Here is a 23,773-nt window from a genome sequence, read left to right as displayed (position 1 = left end):
TATGATGCCTCCAAGTGTGAATAAAAGAAAAATCAAACTCCTATTCTTGGAAAGTCATAAGGATACTTGTTACATTAATAAAAGGGCAATGGAAATGATCCAGTGAGGATTTTGCTCCATTTCTCACAATTATTTAAAATCTACCTCAAATGCCTGTTCCTCTACAATGCCTCCCGAGTCCTTCATTCTGAATAGCACTTCTGTCTCTGTTCCCAAAGCACTAACTCATCCCTGTGATAGGGCACTTCCCAGCCAGGCTGATATGTAGACTTGCTTGCCTGTGTGTCTTTTCCCCATAAATCGTGAACTTCCTTTTATGAATAATAATTGCAGCTAACATTTTGGAGGGTACTCCTATCTGCCAAACTCCATGATGAGTGTTTTACATGGATTATTTCCTTTATTCACTAAACAGTCCTTTAAAATGATGCTATTATTCATCTTCATCTTACAGATAAGGAAACTAAGGCAAAAAAAATTCAGTGAAATAATAAGTCCAAGCACACAGAACAAGTACGGAATGGGGTTGGCCTGGTCCCAAAAGCCATGCCATCACTGTTGCCCCATACTATCTCTTGGCACAGGCAAAGGTCATGTCTTGAATTCATCACTGCTACTCCACTGGACCCAACTTAGTGCCTGACACAGGGAGGGGTTCAGTCCATACTTACTAGTTTTGAGTCAAGCAGAATTGCCAGGCGCAGTGATCCCCTTTGCTGTGACTAACTGGGAGTCTGATTCTCTGCTGTAAAGACAACGAGGGTGCTCTCTCTGCTCTACTTCGTTTTTCCTGTTTCCTTACTCCTCTTCCTTCCTAGCTGCCCCATGTGGATTCAAAATTACAGCTTAGTGCAGACAAAGGGAATACAAGGTAAAAGGACCAATGTGGGAGTGAGAGAAGAGAAACAAGGAATTCCAGAGGCTGGGGGGAGAGTGAGGAAAAGAGAAAGTGATTACAATTTATCACTTTAACTTAATATTTAACCTAATGAAAACAAAATCTTATCTGGAATTTGGAAGTCAATATTTTGATGGCTGGTTCAGTACCCTTTTCTTTGTTTTGACAGTCTGAGAATAATCCAATGGGTGTGGCTTAAAGACATCGGTCACGTGTGGAATTGGAATTGGATGTTACACAAGCAACAAAATAAACGTCTGTGCAATATATCTGCTTTATGCACTCAAGCAGAGAAGAAATCCACAAAGACTCACCAGTCTCCTGGTCTGCAGAGAAGACAGAAACAACATGAGCACAGCAGGAAAAGTAAGCAAAAAATATATTACTCTTGGTAATATATTCTCATCAATATAACAAAGAAAGGAATACAGTATTTGAAGAATAATTTAAAATTATTATCTAAATTAGAAATGATACACTGAAATATGATATGCAATATACACCTCAATATGTAATGTATACTGAACTGCAGTGGAAATAAGCTATTCTTAAACATCGTTAACAGGAATGTATAAAACCTGTATCTATTAAGTCTTTATTTCCTACATTAAATAAATTTGCAAATATGATAGTTTATTCCAAACTAATCATGACTGATTTGTAAATCTAAAGTTAGAAAAGTCTTTAATCACAAGTTATCTTTATAATAAGATACCATAATTCAAATGTGTTATTTGTATTCATATTTTTATGAACACAAGAAAGTTATCTGATAGAAGTTTGATGAGAGGAATTTGATTCAGAAGACTGAAATATCCCTCAACCTTACTATAAAATATCTTACAGAATGCTCTTTGATCTCACAGCCTTAGAATCATCAAGGTTAAGCAAGACATCAGCATGCAAATTCTGATTAAAAGGGGTCCATTATGATACAATTCAGGGAATTTCCACAAAAATCCTATGGAACAGTATCTTCCCCATTTAAAAGTTAATATGGTTTCACAGAAAATTAATAATACAATTTGAATAATAATACAATTTGAATCACTTACCACTAGGAATACAGATATTTGTTTTTTTCTTCTATAAATTTGCGCTTATTTGTTCAATGTGTTTACAGGTGCATGTGGTCATTCAATATAATCAATTGATATTTTTTAATTATTTAATTACATAAACCTGTGCAAGTATTTCCAGTCGTTTGTTGTGTTAGGAGTGTACCACACAGTAAAATATCTCACCATGATAATTCAATTTAAAGGTTCTGAGGCTTCTCTCTACGTTGTGTGACAAACAGGCTCATATCAATAAGACCAGTTGGAAATCACCAATAGCCCATTGTTACTGCTCTTATTCCACCTCACTTTACTTCCATTGATTACTAATTAATATTTACATTCCTAATAGAAAATTACTAAAAAAGAAAATTCAAATTTACCAAACTCAACTTAAAAGAAATAATAAGTTCATAGAGCAAAAGTATAAACCAACTATATTAATGAAAATAATAACTGTTGAAATGGACAATCCTCCCCTCTTGGGTGCAACATCAATAACTTAGCTTTTTGACAGCATTTCATTTGTGTTTACCCGTCCTGCATTTTATTTCCCTCAAATGCTAAATGGTGACAACACTAACATCTATCTCATGAAGTAGTTTTGAGAATTAAATAAATACTGTAAAGCACTTAGAATCATATCTGGTACAGGATTAAAATTAGCCACTATTAAATATTAATATTTAAATAAATATTAGCCACTATTATTATTATTGCTATTTAACTTTTTGCTAACTTTTTAACATCACAGAATACTGAAAATGTGAGGCTAGATTAATTGTTATTCTCTGTACAGCTGGCTTTCAGACTTTGGGAAAATTATTCAATCACTGAGTCATTTGATCCTCAATTATTTCAGCTGTAAAATAAGCCAGTAATTCAATAGTACTGTCCTGGTAGCAGCCTTGTCAGGTTTAAAAATAATGCGCATCATTTATAGCAGCACAATTTGCAATTGCAAAAATATGGAATCAACCTAAATGCCCATCAACTAACAAGTGGATAAAGAAAATGTGGTACATGTACACCACGGAATACTACTCAGCTGTAAAACAGACGAAATAATGGCCTTTGCAGCAACTTGGATGGAGCTGGAGGCCATTATTCTAAGTGAAGTAACTCAGCAATGGAACACCAAATATCCAATGTTCTCACTTAAAAGTGATAGCTAAACTGTGAGGACATAAAGGATAAGAATGATATAATGGACTTTGGGGACTGAGGGAAAAGGGCAATAGGGGGAATGAGAGATAAAAGACTACATATTGGGTTCAGTTTACACTGCTCGGGTGAGGGGTGCACCAAAATCTCAGAAATCACCACTAAGGAACTTATCCGTGTAACCAAAAACCACCTGAACCCCAAAAACTATTGAAATTAAAAACCAATCAATGGATAAATTTTAAAATAAAAATAAAAATAATGCATGTAATTTACCCAGCACAGGCCACAATGTATGTGCCTGTCACATCATAAGCACCTGATAATAAGAAACTTCCTACTATTAGTACCTTCTGTCTAAATATTCTGATATTTATTTTGGCATTGACCATGTTGAACATCCTACAAAGTTGAAAAATTTGGCAAATAAATAATGAAATAAATTGGCAGAAAAATAAATCTCAATTGAATTTTTAAATTATATTTGCAATTATGTTGATTCTTTCTAGAAAGGGCTCTGCAAACTATACATGCTTTACCACAATGAAGATGGGTTTTACAGTATACTGCCAAGCACTAGAAATATATGCTGAACTTTATTTTTAAGAACATCTATGGACAAGCTCTGCTAGACAGAAATTCAAACACACTGTTTCTCCAGTTTTAAAATATACATGTGTGGGTCTGAGTCTATACACATACACATGTGCGCGCACACACACACACACCACCAACTCTAATCTCTATAATATTTGGCTCAAATCTAAGCTGGAAGGAGTCTCTACACATAAATTAGATTACAAAACAGGCTGCCAAAGCTAAGTTTCAAATGAGTAGGAAACAAGTAGCACACAGAAGTGGTGGAGAGAGAAAATTAAAAGAGGACAATAAGCAAATAGAGAGAGAAAGAAATATCATCGTACATAGGAAGGTAAACCCGTAGAACTGTTCTTATAGAGTCAGATCCTTTTGGCCTAAGCAGAAAATTGAGCAAGAAAGCAGTTTATTTTATGTAAACAGACACTGACTCTGTCAGCAAAATAAAGGTGACTTCTAACTTCATGTATCAGCCTATAGTTGTGGGTAAACAAGCATTTTCAGGACAGCATTAGGAAATATCAGGAATAAACACCTTCAGAGAAAAATACAACAACATAAGAATGGCCTAAATAAATATATTCCGTTTTTCTCAATGTCTTATTATACTTTGTTTATCTTTCCTTATGTTATTGCTTTTTAAAAAAATACTTTTATTCTCTTTATAAACCAGAGTACTTCATTTCCATGGAGCACTTGTTAGGTACCAGACATGGGACCCAATATTACATGTACAAAGATGAAAAGACACAATTTCTGACTTCAAGAGTGGGAAAACCCTGTCACCATCTCTCTGTTTGATTTTCTAGGTAATCAAATGCAAAGCAGCTGTGCTATGGGAGGTAAACAAACCCTTTTCCATTGAGGATGTGGAGGTTGCACCTCCTAAGGCTTATGAAGTTCGCATTAAGGTGAAGTATTTTTCCATTTGTATTTCATTTTACATTTAAGAAATTCAGAGACTATTAAAATGGAAACATCAAAAAATCCGCTAAGAGGCATATCTTACATGATCATCCAGAAAATAAAATTACATTTGTTGTCAAGGAAAGGTAAAATTTAAATTTTAAATGTTTAAAAAGTGATCAAAGAGTACATACAGTATAATTCCAGTAAAATACAAAAGAATTTATATGTTTGTACAGAAAAAAATTCCAAAGGATATTTATCAAGACTTCAAAATCAATTAACATTATTTTCCATGTGTTACTTTGCTATTTCTACTTATGTTTTTTAAAGCGTGCATTCTTGTATATGACTTAAATATTTCAGATTATTCTGAATTGTTTAATTCAAGAAAGGAAGGTAGAGACGGGTTTTAGACTGAATAACCTTGAGGATAAACCGAATCTTTCATATTTAGGAATAGTAGGGAGTATAGCAAAACCTTTGAATACATTTTAGAAGCACAATTTCAGGAATCTGGGTATGTTAAATTTATCTAGTTACAATCTTTTCTGAATCTGAACATCTTCTCTTTATTCTGTAGATGGTGGCTGTAGGAATCTGTCGCACAGATGACCACGTGGTTAGTGGCAACCTGGTGACCCCACTTCCTGTAATTTTAGGCCATGAGGCAGCCGGCATCGTGGAAAGTGTTGGAGAAGGGGTGACTACAGTCAAACCAGGTACAGGATTCACACTCAGGGAACATGCTTGGTTCACCATCCCAGGATTCCCAGCCTGGATGAGGAAACCGAGGCAACGAGAGACAAAAGGGCTTGCAGAAGGTCACACGCAGCCAGGACTTCAGGGGTTTCCTCTTTCTCTCTCTGCCTGCCTGACTCAAGCATGTATGTCTTCAGGCACGCATGTATTCTACCCTTCAACCATTATGTACTGAGCATCTGCTAGATGCCAGGCACCAGGTTGGAGCCTGGAGATATGTGAGGATCAAAAGGGACACAGTGCCTACCAGCGTGGCATTCATAATCTAATAACTTCATGTTAGTGTTGCTGAACACGGTCTTCTTCTGTCAGGGCGCAGACAACTAGAAACGGGAGGAGGGAAAAAACATAAGTATGGAAACTGTTCTGTGCTGAGTTCACAAGGTGGAGGCTACATAGCCTCCAACTTGTGGAGTAAACATGGAGTAAACATGGAGTATTCATGGAGTAAACATGAATAAACTTGACCCTTTCTTAGGTGACCTATGCAGCCCCGTCACCAATTTCATCTTCCAACATGGTCTCTCTTCCTGAGCATAGAATCAATGAAACTGACTAGGTGAAAGGAAATGAAAGAAACATAGAAGGAGCCATCCACCATCAACAATGTCTGCCTTATTACCTTCAGCCATGCTTCAATGTGACTGGTTACAGATTACTAATTATAAAGGGAGAATAACTAGGACATTTCCATACCATCATTTTCACATAAATTTTACCCACAAAATGTTATGGGGCAACCATTTTTCTTGGTCTTGCGAATAGGTAGCATAGGTAATTAAAAATAAAAATTATGTTTAATTCTAAAAAATCACTTTCATTTTATTTTATTATTTAATTTAATTTATTTATTTATTTTGAGATGGAGTCTCACTCTGTCACCCAGGCTGGAGTACAGTGGCGCAATCTCAGCTCACTGCAACTTCCACCTCCCAGGTTCACGCCATTCTTCTGCCTCAGCCTCCCGAGTAGCTGGGACCACAGGCACCCACCACCATGCCCAGCTAATTTTTTGTATTTTTAGTAGAGAGAGGGTTTCACTATATTAGCCAGGGTGGTCTTGATCTCCTGACCTCGTGATCTTCCCGCCTTGGTCTCCCAAAGTGCTGGGATTACAGTCTAGAAAATCACTTTAGGCACTAGCTTGGACCTGCCACTTCACCAAATACTTATTTGAACTGTGAACAGAAAAATTAAATGAACTGTCCAATTTGGGTTTCAGCTTCTACTAATTCCTTTAGTAGTAATAAATTAATAACTACTAAATAATAACTAATAACTGCTAAATTACTAATAATAACTACTAAATAAAAATAATAATCACTAATTAGTTAGTAATAAGTTAATAACAAAATGACACCCTTACTTTTTACCTGTGCTCACTCCACTATAACAGGAAAAGTAGATAATTCACAAATTACCAGCTAAAAACATTTCAAAGTCAGTTCTTGTCCTAAAAGTGCCTAACTTATTGTGGAGGGTTGAAATTTCCAGAGAAATTTCTGGAATTGTTCTTTGTCCCATTTTTGATAGTTTTCCTCAAAAAAAGAACTAAGATCATTTTAAAAGCATTCATTTCATAATAAAGATAAACCTAGTCACTTTGAAAAGAAAAGAATTAGTTTAAAATTCTCATTTTTATTGTAAATCAAACTATAACAAAAACCAGGTCTTACCAACATCTAGTGGCACTATTATACCCTACTTTCAACTAAAATTTATATTTATGCTTACATTAAGATTTAAATAGTTAAGGATTAAATTAAACGTTTGTAAAGCCTCCAGGAGAAATTGATATGCTACATAAAAGTAACTATTAATACAGTGGAAGCAATTTTTTTAATCCATGTTGTTTCCCATATTTGCATTTCCTCTCTAGGAATCTTCAGGCACTTATAAAACCAAACTGGAAACGAGGCTGTGGCAGGCAATGACAAATGACATAGTTGTCATTGAACTGTATTTCTTGGAGACTTTTAAAGACACATGTTTCTAATATTTCAAAGACATGTGAGCTTTAAGTTTATGCTCTATTAATACTGGATAGAAATTGTGAAAGAATTTGTTTTATCCCTCTCTAGGTGATAAAGTCATCCCACTCGCTATTCCTCAGTGTGGAAAATGCAGAATCTGCAAAAACCCGGAGAGAAACTGCTGCTTGAAAAATGAGTAGGTTTCTGAGGCTCTCCCTCCACTGACATTGAGTTTGCACATTAGTTATGCTCCTGTCTCATGCCTTTGTGTGTCTGTGTATTGCACTGCCCAGTGTGAGCAATCCTCGGGGGACCATGCAGGATGGCACCAGCAGGTTCACCAGCAGGGGGAAGTCCATTCACCACTTCCTCGGTGTCAGCACCTTCTCCCAGTACACGGTGGTGGATGAGAATGCAGTAGCCAAAATTGATGCAGCCTCACCCATGGAGAAAGTCTGCCTTATTGGCTGTGCATTTTCAACTGGTTATGGGTCTGCAGTCAAAGTTGCCAAGGTAAGAATAACAACGGATGATAAAAACAGTTACATGCAGACTGTCAGGAACCCAAAGGGAAGCAATTTCTCCCAAGAATCAAAGATTATTTTTGTAGATTTTGAATGTTGGCTAAGAATAGAAACACAATCCAGAAAGAATTGAGAGCACATGCTAGAAATTTCACGTTTATCAGATTAAAAAGTTGTTGAGAGTTAAGAAAATGTAAAGATTTCATTTTCAATAACTACTCTTCTGTATTTGCTCTTTATGAGATCATGAAATTTTAGGCCTGAGAACTCATTTAGTAATTCATTCAACAATTAGAGAGCACCTATATGTGCCTCAGGCACCATAGGTTCTGCTAGCTTCTGAGATAGCAAAAGTAAATGAAATAAGTGTTTGTCCTTGAGGAGCATCTAGTCTATGGATCCTCTACTCCCAGAATTAGGATCAACAGTAGAGTTCAAAACCTTACCTGATGCACTTCCAAACCAAGGCTCACCCACTCTGTGGATTCTTACACAGAAAGTAATGAAGCTTCAGTGATGCATAATTCACTCATTATGGGATTTCACTGCTAAAACTAACTCCCCTGCCATGAACACACACATATACTTCAGAAGTGGTCAATTTCAAGCAGAAATTCTTTAAAGGCTCCTCATCTGAGTAGGCTGAAAATCTAGTAGTATGCTTTATTTTATGAAACCGAGGTCCAGAGTTATAAAGATATTTGCCCAAAGTCTCAGTGCTGAGACTAAAATATCTTTTTAATATGAGAGCTGAGACTAAAATATCTTTTTCAATTCTCCTGCTGAATCTTAGCTCGCAATACATAATTATTCGTGTTTTAAAATCACAGTCACAAGTCTTGTATTTTTCTAAGTAAGGTAGAAAATGGTGTTGTCCCCATAGTATGAATAACACTTGGTGAATGAATGAGTGAATAGATACCCTTAAGGGAATATAAGGATGAGATTACTCGGGACAGGAAAGCATGTCACCCACAATGAAGACTGACTGTGGGAGACTAGGTTTAATAAATAATCACTAGCCAACCAAAAAACAATTCAGAAGGCATCTTTTCCAAATTTCTGACTTTAGCACTTAGTACCTTGTTCAGTGCCTCATCCGTGCTAGCAGGTGGTCAAAGAGAGCCTACCCAAGACAGAAGATGAGGCTACTCATAACAGTAAATTGTATTTATTATTGACATATAGACAAACGTTTCATTGCTGTGTTGTTCACGAGTGTATTTTTAAAGCAGGGATATACTGGTCACAACTACTGAACATAAATGAACCAAGGCGTTAATTACAGAGGGTGTAAGTGGAATATTTTTCAGTCTCTTGGAGTAGCCTTTTCCACTTATTTTATTTTCCAAATATTGCCTTTGTGTATGTATGAGATATTGAAGCTGACTGTCATGGGATTTCAGCAATTGAGAGTCCCTTCAAGACTGTAATCACTGCCATCTGGATTTCAAAGATCATCCGGTGCCCTGGTTCCCAGCCTGACCTTCCCATTGGAGTCACCTGGGGATTGAGTTCCACCTGCAGAGATTCTCATTTAATTGACATGGGCTGTGACCTGGACGGTGGGAGAGTTTGTAAAGCTCCCCAGATGAATCTAATATGCAGCAGTTTGAGAACCACTCAACTAGTTCATCCCCTTGAATTTAAAAATAAAGCAACTGAAGCCAGAAGAGGTTTTGATAAAAGGTTGGACAGAAGAGTCTGAGTAGCTCTTGATAAACACATAGGCATGACACTTTATAAAGCTTAGGCACTTTCTAACAATCATTACTGAATCCATTTTTGCATTTTCTGAAAACATAGGTCACCCCAGGCTCTACCTGTGCTGTGTTTGGCCTGGGAGGGGTCGGCCTATCTGCTGTTATGGGCTGTAAAGCAGCTGGAGCAGCCAGAATCATTGCGGTGGACATCAACAAGGACAAATTTGCAAAGGCCAAAGAGTTGGGTGCCACTGAATGCATCAACCCTCAAGACTACAAGAAACCCATCCAGGAGGTGCTAAAGGAAATGACTGATGGAGGTGTGGATTTTTCGTTTGAAGTCATCGGTCGGCTTGACACCATGGTATGTACCGTGACATGCCCTGAGATTTCTGCCTCTGCAACCTGGAGGATGCATTTAGGCTGCAGAATATATGTTTTATATATAAAGGATATTTTTAATGATGAATGGAAATTTCCCATCATCTGTTACCTGGCTTGTTTAATTTTTGTTATGAGAAATCTTTTCTTCCATCAACTATGCAAACCTGTCTCAAGTCATATTTCTTCTAGAGGAAAAGAAAAGGGCTTGTTTTTCTTAACTGAGCAATTACAGATTTACTTTATTAATTTTTAGTTAAAAACTGTAAGTTCAAGTAAACATAAATAATACAAATTCTGTTCTCAAATTGAAATGTTTTGTTTTTCTCCCACATTCTTAAAAAAATGGTTTAATAATTTTGCATATGTTCTTAATAAATTCCAAATTTTAAACATGTTACTATTTGAGCAAAAGAAATGAGCAATTTTAGGCCAACTGCTGTTTTATTAACAAAAATATGCCCTAAGGAAATTGACTGCTTTGAGACATCACTGTATTTTATCACAGAAACGGGACAGTGCCTGGCACATAGCTAGTACCCAATACTAGTTGGACTGAATACTTTGAAAAGTCCACAGTCTCTACTAAAAATACAAAAATCAGCCAGGTATGGTGGTGTAGCGCATACCTGCAATCCCAGCTACTCGGGAGGCTGAGGCAAGACAATCACTTGAACCTAGGAGGCGGAGGTTGCAGTGAGCCAAGATCGTGCCATTACACTCCAGCGTGGATGACATAGTGAAACTCCGTCTCAAAAAACAAAAGGAAAGAAAAAAGAAAAAAAAAAAGAAAAGTCAATAGACTTTACCATCCCCCAAAGTTTAAAAGCTATGCATCTCATAGCATTGCTTATAGATTACATGAGACAACGCATGTGATATAGTTAGCACAGTGCTATCTGTCATATGGTAAGCTCCCAATAAATATCAGCTGTCTTTTGTTTGTTTTTTTTTTTTTTTTTTTTGAGACAGGGTCTCACTCTGTCACCTAGGCTGAAGTGCAGTGGCATAATTATAACTCGCCGCAGCCTCAACCCCCTGGACTCAAGTGATTCTCCTACCTCAGCCTCCAAAAGTGCTGAGAGTATAGGCATGAGCCACCACACCCAGCCTCAGTTGGCATTATTGATATGAAATACTATTTCTAATCTTGCAGTGCTTACATCATCTTTGGCTTATTACATGGTATTTCTTCCAACCAGTTACAAATATGGGAAACACATCTTTGCAGTGGGAAACACATCTCTAGCTATATTTCACCTACCCAGAATTCTCTAGAATCCTACTCAAAAAGTCTCCAGAAACCAACAAATTTCCATTGCTGAGGTTTTCTAGAAGATCCAGCAGTGTGGGTAACAGGGAGGGGCACCCTAAGATCAAAGCTCTCGGCAGCCTTGGCCTGGAACAGATGCCACAGAGGAATAAAATGTCAAAAGAATTCAACTTTTTCCAGGGCTACAGCTTTTCTCCTTATGCTCTTTTTCTATATTTTCATCCGTTTTCTCATGTGGAACTCGAGTGTACCTTATCTCAAGATACCAAATGTCTGACACCCACATGTTCTGAGGATGTGTGGTCTTCCAATGGTCAGAATCCAAAATCAAAGAACTAATCATTATATACCTATGTGGATCCTAAACCATTTTCTAACTACAGAACGTGTTCCAAAAGATGCCTGGAAAACATTTTCTGAACTGTCTCTTGAGGTTTCCAAATAATCAGTGTATTTTAATGTAAAACCAATATGTATTTGGGGAGATAATAAAACAACATTTAAAACATGTCCATTTGAGTAATGGACAGTAGAATAGGAATCCACTTAAGAGGGAGACCGTCAGTGGACAAGAGACAAATTTCAGTGATATAATCATTTATCTTGTTCACAATCAACATATCTGGTTGAAAGTACTGGGTTCAAAATACCTATGTAATAAATCAATGAAAAATGAATTCACTAACTCACAGATCACCTGAGAATTATGTGATGATGAAATTTTATGCTTTATGTATGTTTATAATGATGTCTGCCTCCTTATTCCTTTATTAGGAATAATTAAGTGCACTCCAATTTATTCATCCATTCTTTCATTAAAAAAAAAAAACACACTTTCTGGGCATTTCCTAAATCCAAAGCACTATCCTATGCAAAAAAGGGGAATGAAGGAGCAAAAGACATGATCTCTTTCCTCTGCACACTCACAATCCAGCTAAGCCTAATACATGATATTGTGTATTATGAGTAGGAACTATGCGACTCCACGTTAAAGATGCCAAATATTCACTTTATTCCAGATGGCTTCCCTGTTATGTTGTCATGAGGCATGTGGCACAAGTGTCATCGTAGGGGTACCTCCTGATTCCCAGAACCTCTCGATAAACCCTATGCTGCTACTGACTGGACGCACCTGGAAGGGGGCTGTTTATGGTGGTATGTAGTTGGGCTCAAGTGCCAAATTCTCATTAACATCAATATATCTCTACTTCTACAATTGACAAGGTGAGGTTTTGAAAACAAATCAAAAATAAACTAAAATTCCTTTTCTATCTACAGTCTCCAAATCAACTAGATATGGAAACAATGCAGACAGAAGGTCCCGATATAAACTTTTCTGTTGTAACCATAACCCAGGATCTTTCATCTCCATCTGTTTTTGTACTTGTGACTGTGTAAGAAGGCATGGACATTTTTCGTAGAACATGGAAATCTACAACAATATTTCATATCTATGCCCAAATTTAGACAACTGATAAATTTGCTCCTCTACTTTGGGCATAAACATCTGTAGTATTATTTCTATGTGAGAGACAAAAGAACTAAGAAACTTTGTTTGTCTGTGATTTTTTTTTAAGTCAAGGCACTGTAAAAGCATATTGAAGTATTCTATCTCTTCTTATCCTCAGTTATAGCAGTCTGGAATGAAGCACCTTTTCTAAATTTTCATTTATTTGGAAAATCTCTTCAATTCTTCTACTGACCCTGGTCAAATCCAACAATGATACTGTCTTCTTTTCAGGCTTTAAGAGTAAAGAAGGTATCCCAAAACTTGTGGCTGATTTTATGGCTAAGAAATTTTCACTGGATGCATTAATAACCCATGTTTTACCTTTTGAAAAAATAAATGAAGGCTTTGACCTGCTTCACTCTGGGAAAAGGTAGATTTAAGTTAGTTTTCTGTTTTGCTTTTTTTTTCTACCACAGGGGATTGTCTAGCAGAGAATGAAAAAGGTGGAAGGATGAGAAAAAATAGAGTCTCTTGGTTTTCCATTACCTGTTCAGTCTTTGCATGGAGCACTTGTAGGATCATACTGTGAGAAGCTAAAAACAGTTGCTTTGCATTTCCTATTCTGCTGAAATCAAATTATGTTGATTACTGCAAATCTAAATGATCTGAGCCACTCAGCCTTCCTTAAAAGAGAACACTCACATTTGCCAAAAAAAAAAAAAAAAAAAAACCCACAAAAAACAAGTCTATTTAAACAACCATAATTATAACATGGTGACTTTGAATCCTCTTCCTTCTACCTATGTAAAGCTGACACTAAGTGTCTGCATATTTAAATAATTTTCAGGACATCCTCAACATTTTCATTGCAGGAGTAGGTGGAATTACATTTGGATTGTTTTCTAGGTAGATAATACTAGTTTTTTTCTTTTTCTTTTGTAGCTTAAGAAAACTTTTTCTACCAATTAAGTTATCATAAAAGAGAAGAGTACTAAGCACTATTTTAAATGTTTGTCGTACATTTTCTCTGAAGCTTAGAAAAATAAGCCAATTCTATTTCCTATCTCTAATATTTAACAGTTACAACCAGCTAATAAAATGCATTTTGTCACCTGCATTTACATGCGGCACAACTGGAAACATGCAGTTATATCTAACCTTTGTCTTCTAGTCCAGAGTCTGAGATTTTTCTGCTATCCCACACCTATTTTCATGAGATTTTCAACTTTAAATAGTGTTTCTTTGGCATTCACACAATCATTATACTAGATACTTTAACTGACAACATTCTTGAGGAAGGAAGGAAACTAGCACTCACAGACCACCGGCTGTTCTACTAAGTGTCTTACCTGCATTATCTCATGTGATTCCCAAACAATGCTCAGTGTCAGTCTCTATCTCACTATCTTAGAGAAGAGAAACAGAGACATGGAGAAGACATGACTTTGCCAAAATCATCAAGTGGTAGTAAGGAGAGCCAGGATTCAAAAGTAGATCTTGTTATTAGCAAATCTATTCGCTCTCTGTTGAACCGCACTGCCCCTCAAGAGTGCGTGTACATATGGAAAACAGTAGTCATCAAAGGTTAGTTATCACTGTCATTATTATTACCATTGACATCATCATTGGGATCATCATCATAAGATTGAAAAGATGATGGCAAATATAGAGATGAACAAAACCGGAGGACAGTGTTCAGCAACATAAGAAGTCATGAAGCATGCCTAAATTCATTTTATGAGAATGTCATATAGTAATATGCATTTGTAAATATAATTAATCCTATCAATAAGCAAAGATTTAAAATTGTAATATTGAATGTTGGTAAGAGCAAGGTGAGTTGGGCACTTTCATGTACTTTCAGTAGTAATTGATACATACTTCTGGAAAAGCCATTTGGTAATATGTATCAGAAACCGTTAAAAAAAATGACTGAATCATTTGCCCCAGCAATTCCATTTCTAGAAATCCATTCTACAGAAATAATCAACTATTCAAACATACATATATGTTTACTGGTTAGAACTTTAGAAGCATTCTAAAGTTCAATACAAGGAAATTAAATTCATAAATTCCAGTCATCTATCAGAAATGAATGAAACGACCAAAAAGAAATGACTTCATTGGGAAATTCTCATGATTTAATTTTAGGCTCATTTAATGAAGAATATAAATTGTATATATTGTATATGCAATGTCTCAACTTTTCATCAAAAACAGTAAAACATGCACATATTTCTAGAAAAAGTTCATAGAAATTCAGGAAAACATTGAGAATTGTTACTTCTAGGTTGGGAGATTATGGATTAGTTTTGCTTTCTTCTTCCTGCTGTCTTGCATTCTCTGAATTATATGCATATATTTTTCTCATATATGCATATGCATATACATATATGTTAAAAATTAAAATTATTAAAGAGTCACAAAGACCATCATTTTCTAAAAATATTTACTCATAAGTTGGTTTATAGAAGAGGCATTAGTTCTAGTGTAAATGTTCCATTTGTAATCTTCACAAGAATAAAGAATCTTAGAATTAATACAAATCGACTTTATTCTCTACTTCTAAGAATCCTTAAACATCTCTGTATCAAAGGTCTTTTAAAATTTCCAGCATGGTCTTTCTTAAATTATCAGTTCTTTCAGGCAAGTTATCCATCATCTTATAATTTTTGCAAATTTGTATTTGGGTTTGAATCCCAACACTCCATACAAGATGTGCTACTAGAGCAAGTTACAAATCTTTCTAAGTCTCAGTTTTTATAATCTCTAAAACAGAAATAATATGGAAACCTACCTCCTAGTGTTGATGTTTAGGTTGAAGTTTAAGAAAATGCACAAAGAATGTGACAAATAGTAAGAACTTACTGCAAGTTATTATCTAGTGTTGTTTATATTTCTTATTACACTAGGGACGTGGGCATGTAAAAATGATTTTTTGAAGATGCTAATGGAGTATTGAAGTCTAAATGACAGGCATATTCATTGCATAATCTCACACAACAGGATGTTGTGTGAGATTAAGATTGGAGAAAAAATAAAAAAATAAAAAAAAGAGAAAACCAAAAAAGATGAACTTCCTTTGACTTGAATCAGATGTATGGGGATGGAAATAGGGTAGCTGGGATCACAGACAGATTTTCACTAAGACAACTCAGATGCTCCTTGGACTCTCACACGGAAGCATGTGGGTTGTCTAAATGTTAACACAATGTCTCTTCTTTCCTATTACAGTATCCGTACCATCCTGACCTTTTGAAACAGTAGAGATGCCTTCCCTTGTAGCAGTCTTCAGCCTCCTCTACCCTACATGATCTGGAGCAACAGCTGGGAAATATCATAATTCTGCTCTTCAGAGATGTTTTCAATAAATTGCACATGGGGGCTTTCCAAAGAAATGGAAATTGATGGGAAATTATTTTTCAAGCAAAAATTTAAAATTCAAGTGAGAACTAAATAAAGTGTTGAACATCAGCTGGGAAATTGAAGCCAATAAACCGTCCTTCTTAACCATTCTACTGTGTCATCTTTGCTATTGAGGAAAAATATTTCCTGTGACTTCTTGCATTTTTGGTATCTTCATAATCTTTAGTCATTGAATCCAGTGGAGAGAAATCTTCACTTGCCCTGACACACACCTGCTCGGCCACTGTGCTTGAAGTCTCCTATCTCTATCTCAATTTTCACTCTCAGCATTTTCCTTTTTTAAATAAAATGTACCAAATCCCTAGGGTAAAAGCTATGGTAAGGTAAAGGATAGATTCACATTTACAAGTAGTGAAGGTCCAAGAGTTCTAAATACAAGAAATTTCTTGGGAATTCAAATAAAATGTCCCACATTTTACTACAGTAAAGGATAGTGCTTTTATGGCTTTTATACTGTTTCTTTATGGTCGATGTACAATTGATTTTTAAAAATAATAGAAGATTTCTTGCCTCATATGACAAAGGCTCAATTACTAATTGTAAAAACTGAACTATTCCCGGAATCATGTTCAAGAAATTTGTAATTTTTGCTCATGAAAGTGCTTCATTGACTAAATAGTATTAGTTTATAGCTATACATGATTATTTAGATGATGACTGAAAATGCCTATAAAGTATTTAAAAGCTATATGGTGGCTTTAAGTGTAGAGATGGGGTGGCAAATGCTGTGAACTCAGAATGCAAAATTGGTAACTGAGAAATGGCACAAACACCTACAATATATATATATATATATTCCAGTGTAGAAATTATTGGCTAGGTCTGTAATTAAGTATTGCACAGAAGTGCCTTCATAGGTGCTGAAACAGGATTATGAGAGTGACAGACACAGGAACGAAGAAGACAGGGAGAAAATGTGCATGGTTGTGAGAATATATCGCTTTGATTCTTTGACTTCTCATGATATATGAAAACAAATAAAGTTGGGGATTGACTTCAATAATATCATGAACGTTTTTGAAATGAAATTCTGAGCATGGAGAAAAATTTAAATTCTGGTATTAAAAAATAATTTAAAAATATAGACAAGGAAAAAATGTTTTCATATATATGACCAAAAAAAATATATTTCTAAAATCCTGGTGCTTTTTCATTTAAAAATAGACAACCAAAGAGGAAAATGAACAATGATGGAAATTCATGGAGGAGGAAATTAAAATGGCAAAACAGTATATTAAATGGCACTGAGCCTTGGGAGTGGTCAAAAAAAAAAAAGCAAAATGAGATATTACTGCTTACTTATTAACTTACACTGTTGGTAGAAATGTGCATTTTTGTAGCTTTCTGACAAACAATTTGTGATTTTTATTAAAATTTTAAACATGCACATCCCAAGCAATATCATACTTGGGAATCGACTCTATAATTATAATTGTCTGTGTATAAGAATATAGAAACAAGGCTATTAGCTACAGCCCTACTTGTAGAAGAAACAAAAATTTTTAAACTCTCTGACTGATTGACAGAATAAAGAATGATAACTCCCTATTTTGAATGGCAAGTGGATCTTATTTTAAAAAATAGGGAAATGGGCATGATGGCTCATACCTGTAAACCCATTGCTTTGGGAGGCCAAGGCAGGTGGATCACTTGAGCTCAGGAGTTCGAGACCAGCCTGGGCAACATGGCAAAAACCTGTCTCTACAAAAAAACACAAACATTATCCAGGCATAGTAGCACATAACTGTAGTCCCAGCTACTTGGGAGGCTGAGGTGGGAGAATCGCTGGAGCTCAGGAGGCACAGATTGCAGTGAGCCATGATGGCACCATTGCACTACAGCTTGGGCAACAAAGCAAGTCCTCATTTCAAAAAAAAAAAAAAAATATATCTAAAAATCTGGAGAAATTACTATGATGCATCAGAAAGTATAAAAAGCAAAGTACAGAATAATGTGTATTATATGATCCAATTTTTGTGGAATACAAAACAAAACAAATTAAAATTCCTATTTATTAGTATATAGGTTCATATGAGCAGTGAGACATAGAAATGTGTGAAACAGGCTGTTCTCTCAGAAACCTGGATCTGAAGAGTTGAAGAACTAAAGTTAACTTTTGAACCGTAACTGTTTTGAACTAATATTATGTAATTTCTTTACATACTATTTTTGAAAGTCTTGAATTAGAGGCAGGACAATCAACTTTCTTTAACAATTTCTTCAAGAATGTCAATCACATTCTTTAATCATTTGTAGGAGCTTCACATCAATATTGTCAGTTATGATGAGATTTATGATTGTATTACTTTTTTAACTTATAAAGACACAGTAATGAAAGATTCAAGCTGCCAACATGTATATGTAATTGTGAAATGAGGATTTCAAGGACTGTAATTGAGATTTTAATTACTTAAAAAAATTACTTAAAAAAATTTCTGACCAAATAAATGTCAAAATAATATAAACTATCACAGCCACCTCTAAAGCCTTGGGATGATATTGCTCATAGAGTCATAGAAATGTTTTTCTTACTGGATCATTCAGGAACCTAGGATTATCAATGGCAAACATACAAGTCTGGATATAAGACAATTCTCATAGGCCTTAATAGAAAACATTTAGAGTTATTAAACATGAAATTATTATAAGGTCAAATAGATTTTTGGCTACCGGACTTGCAAGATTAATGCGAACAAGCTTTTAGAGTTACCTGGGTAATCCTGGATTTTGCCTTTTTTCTCCCAAGTGGCTTATAAATGGATTTTTTCTTTTTCTTTTTTTTATTTATTTTTATTTTATTTTATTTTATTTATTTATTTATTTATTTACTTTGAGACGGAGTCTCGCTCTGTCGCCCAGGCTGGAGTGCAGTGGCGCAATCTCGGCTCACTGCAAGCTCCGCCTCCGGGTTCACGCCATTTTCCCGCCTCAGCCTCCGGAGTAGCTGGGACTACAGGCGCCCACCACCACGTCCGGCTAAATTTTTTTTTATATTTTTAGTAGAGACGGGGTTTCACCGTGTTAGCCGGGATGGTCTTGATCTCCTGACTCTGTGATCTGCTCACCTCGGCCTCCCAAAGTGCTGGGATTACAGGCATGAGTCACCGCACCCGGTCTCAATTCTCAAGAGATTTTTATGATATCATAGTCTTCTTTCATGTATATAATATCTTTTCTCTTTGCAAATATTAATAAAAGCTTTTAAAAATATTTTGTATTTTTTCACTTCATGAATTATTTCTTCTAACTTCTATTTTCTTTGCTATGTTTCTATCTTTCCTATTACAAAGCTAGAATCACTCCACATGTCTGATGATCTTGGGTGTCTTCTGTTGCAGGATGGGGCACTAATGAGCTATTGGGAAGCTCTGAAACATGGGTGGCATATGTGTCATGTGAGATTCGCTATAGAACTATATGGTGGGATTAATTGCTGGGGAATATAAAGTCAGTAAGGGTGGGTATTTTCTCTTGGGCTCGTCAGATTTTTCAAAACATGATTTAGGAATTTTCTGTTTAGAAGACACATGCCCAGCTGCCAACACTCCGAGGCCCAAGAGGGCAATTGAGAATTGAAAATCATCATAGCAGAGTAGAAATCCAACAGAAGCATAAAAGAGCTCAATTAATGTATGCCTTGGTGTACCTTTTCTTCAGAAGGTAACTAATGAAGTTCCCCCAAACTGATAATTAATTCAAAGAAAAATGTGATATCTGACAAGTTGATACTCTCACCCTGGGGAGAGGGAAGGGATTCCCCAGGATGAGGGTGAGGGGGTGCCAGGATGGCAGGTGTGTCCAGATACAAAGCACCTCCTCCCCACATGGGAGTAAGTCAAAGACTCCAGGGAGACACACAGCTGGGAATAAAATTTCCAGTGACGATATAAACAATCATGCTGTGTCTCAAGCAATTTAAATGGAAATAAAGTTGACATGTTCTCAAAAAATATGCTAAAAAACTCAAAAGTGGCTTTAAGGCTGACATACACATACAAAATATATGTCTATAAAATGAAAATAATTGTAGAACATACCTCATAGAGTTATTCTGAGGTTTACATGAGTACATAATTTGAACCATTTGGAACAGCAACTGGCACATGCTGAGAGTGACAAGGATATTAGTTATTATTATTCTTTCGGTTATTAAACTCCAGAGTTAGGCTTCCTGGAATCCTGGCTCCACCACTAGCTGTATTACATTGGGAAATTTATGCAATCTCTCTAAACCTCAGTGTCTTCATCTGTACAATGTTCACGGCAATGGTATTTACCTCGTAAGTTAATGCTAAACATTGCACTAAATGAGGCAATGTATGCTCAAAAACTAGCATAGTCAGCACTCCATAAATGTTAGGTATAAACAGTAATCATTTGTGTTTTTTACAAAAATTTATGTTTTAAATTCAAAAAGGAAAAAACTCTCCACCATTAAAGAATTCTTTAGTTTTTAGATCATTTTATATTGCGACAACCATACTATTTGTATTACTCTGTATTGTTTTAATAAACACTTTGCATTTCTACATCATCTCAGTAATTACATGTTTAAGCATCTGCCAAGAACATTTTCAGGATAATTTAAAATACATCAACACATCATCAAAACACTTTTGGAACATTCAGATGGTTTATAGTTTGGCTCTCACAGAGAAGACTGGATGGAACATCTTTGCTTTTGGATTGGGCTTCTTAGATTATGTCCCAACTCCTTCACATAAGGGAAGTACACAAACATTTTGCTCTCTCACACATGCTCTTCATGGCAGAATTCCAGGCTCCACAGCCACAGCCAGTCCAGCAAACATTTCAGTCCCTCAACATCTTGGGCTTCAGTACCAAAATCAAAATGAAATGCTAATTGAGTAAGAATTCATGACTTTGAATGTGGGTATTTTCAAAAATTCCTCTGGGAACTTAAAATTTATTCTATTTATTGTAATATTCTACAGATTATTTCTATAGCTATTTCATTCTCAAGTTCTATTTATTGCTACTAAAGTCCCTCTCCCACTCTTAATTTTGCACCTCATCCCCAAAAATGCTTTAAAGACTGCTATTTATGCATATACGTGAAATGTTACACTTTTTCTAGCAATCTTTACAATAATATTAGTCTTCCCATTTTGCCAAATGATTATCCCCCAAAATGAAGAATTTGTACTGAAGATACTTTCTGCCAGTTACAATATTATTTCTTAGATTGAGGTAAATTATTGGCCCATGGAGAAAAGGAGACAGTTGGATCTCTTACAGGGATGCTAGTCTGTCCTTCTCGAGCCTTTGGAGTCACATCTTCACACTACTCATCATTACCTGCATAATTATATTAGAAATGCCAGTCCTTGCCTTCCACTAACCTTCCAAGAACACTTGTGGTAATTTGTTACACCCGTAATAGAAAATTAACACACCCCTGTTGCAAACATGGTCATCTACGGTCTGTGGGTAGACACATTTCCCTCTTTGACCACAACCTGGAAAAGCTCTCCAATTTTAAGAAGTCATAAGATTAGATTAGGTTCACCTGGATAATCCAAGCTAATCTTCCCATCTCAAGACCTTTAACTGAATCACATCTACAAAATCCATTTTTTTCCATGTAAAGCAACATCATCCTAGATTCCAGGGGTTAGGAGTGGACATCTTTGAGGGCCATTATTCTGCCTAGCACACAGGGGAATGCTGACCCAAACTGAACCAAGCATATCATCTCTCTGGATAAGCTGAATTTAGGATATACTACTTGGTGGAAATGTAATATAGAATTGGGCTGGCTTACAGAGACACACACAGAGAAAGAAGCAGAGGAAAGGGATGTCCTGTGACCCCTAGAGATTGACAGGGTTACCTTCGGACATTCCAGATGTTGCTCCAGGCCTGCCATGGCCCTCTGATACTAGAACACTGACACTCAATCATGTGACAACTGCTCTTCCCCCCACAGCCATTTAAACTTTTAGAAGGTGGGGCAAAGAGTAAGCACAGAGTAGCTGCCAGATGGTATTAAGAAAGATCGCCTGACTCTATGGAGTTTGTCCCAAAGTGCTTTTGGCAGTTCACCAAGCCATGTGTTCATGAAGCAATGGAAGCTTATAAGTGGATATCACATTTCCAAATTCGTTAGGGCCTTGAAAACAAGGTGGTAGTGGCTATAATTCCTTGAAATGCTCTGTCTATAGGTGTGAGAGAGGATTAAACAGAAAAATGTATAAAAGGGGGTACTAGGGGAGAAAAATGTTTTCAAGATTATTTGTCCATATGTTAATTGGAACTATACCTCTCAATTGCAACTCATCTTTTTTACTAAATCTTAATAAAATATCTTTCTTTCAAGGCTTCCTCACTCTCAAATTAGATGTCATTCATTTAATTTAGTCAACAAATATCTGAGCACTCACCCTGTGCCACTCATTGAGTTAAGAGCTGAGAATGCACAATGCAAAGATGAAGTAGGGTCTTCCTCTTTTGATTCCACGTTTAACTCTCCCCTGGCACTGACCACTTCCTGCTTCACAGGAGGGTTCTCTATCTTCTCTACCTGAACACAGCCAATCCCACTGCTAATATGTAATCCCTTTAAAAGGAGACACTGAATCTTCTCGATTATGGGACTGCTCATAGAACAGTGTCTGTCGTAACATAAAGGAGCACGAGAATTCAACAATCTTTAGTATGACAGGGATGGAGAGAAGTGAAGCGCGACTGTGAGAGGGAGTTAATACAGTTCCACAACGGCGACCTTGTTGTGGATCTCAAAGTTTGGGTAGGATGGGAATAGGCCAGAGGGACAGAAAAGAAGAGAAAGATCATGATGAGCAATGGATTCCTCTTTGGAGGAACACAGAGATACAAGCTTCTAAAGAGCATAGGCCTTGTATTGGAGAAGGGAGAAATAGTTGGATGAGAAGGCTAAAGCCAGGTTATCTGGGGCTATCTTCTTTCCCTCATACCTTTCCAAATGAGAAGCAACTGAAATCATAGGACCTCCTTTGCTTTTCTATTGGGTGAATGTTTCTCGGTCTTGGTGTGAGTCTCATTGCCAACATAATTAAAGCTTATTGAAGTGTTCCCTTGGCAAATTTAGAGAAATATATCCTTTATGCTAACATGTTCATGTTGACAGACTATATCTAATTAAATAGTTGCCTGTAGAGTTTTATGATGTCTCCAAGTGTGGATAAAAGAAAAATCAAACTCCTATTCTTGGAAAGTCATGAGGATACTTGTTACACTGATCAAAGGGCAATGGAAATGATCCAGTGAGGATTTTGCTCCATTTCTCACAATTATTTAAAATCTACCTCAAATGCCTGTTCCTCTACAATGTCTCCCGAGTCCTTCATTCTGAATAGCACCTCTGTCTCTGTTCCCAAAGCACTAACTCATCCCTGTGATAGGGCACTTCCCAGCCAGGCTGATATGTAGACTTGCTTGCCTGTGTGTCTTTTCCCCATAAATCGTGAACTTCCTTTTATGAATAATAATTGCAGCTAACATTTTGGAGGGTACTCCTATCTGCCAAACTCCATGATGAGTGTTTTACATGGATTATTTCCTTTATTCACTAAACAATCCTTTAAAATGATGCCATTATTCATCTTCATCTTACAGATAAAGAAACTAAGGCAAAAAAAAAAAAAAAAATCAGCGAA

General features: G+C 36.2%; 1 protein-coding gene across 1 annotated transcript; it reads left to right on the top strand.

The window, feature by feature from the left end:
* Positions 1-798: 798 nt before the first annotated feature.
* LOC117064058 (alcohol dehydrogenase 1A) lies at positions 799-16,205 on the top strand. The gene is made up of 10 exons (XM_033178134.1): positions 799-871; positions 1,068-1,264; positions 4,527-4,628; positions 5,207-5,345; positions 7,467-7,554; positions 7,652-7,871; positions 9,689-9,949; positions 12,259-12,394; positions 12,981-13,119; positions 15,924-16,205. Exons 2-10 carry the CDS (start codon positions 1,247-1,249, stop codon positions 15,946-15,948), a joined length of 1,128 nt encoding a protein of 375 aa, XP_033034025.1. The 5' UTR covers positions 799-871; positions 1,068-1,246; the 3' UTR covers positions 15,949-16,205.
* Positions 16,206-23,773: the final 7,568 nt, after the last annotated feature.

The sequence above is a fragment of the Trachypithecus francoisi genome, unplaced genomic scaffold, assembly GCF_009764315.1.
Source record: "Trachypithecus francoisi isolate TF-2019V2 unplaced genomic scaffold, Tfra_2.0 Contig01566, whole genome shotgun sequence".
Classification (NCBI taxonomy): domain Eukaryota; kingdom Metazoa; phylum Chordata; class Mammalia; order Primates; family Cercopithecidae; genus Trachypithecus; species Trachypithecus francoisi.
Note: the sequence above shows the minus strand (reverse complement) of the source record. Positions and strands in the feature narration are given on the sequence as shown.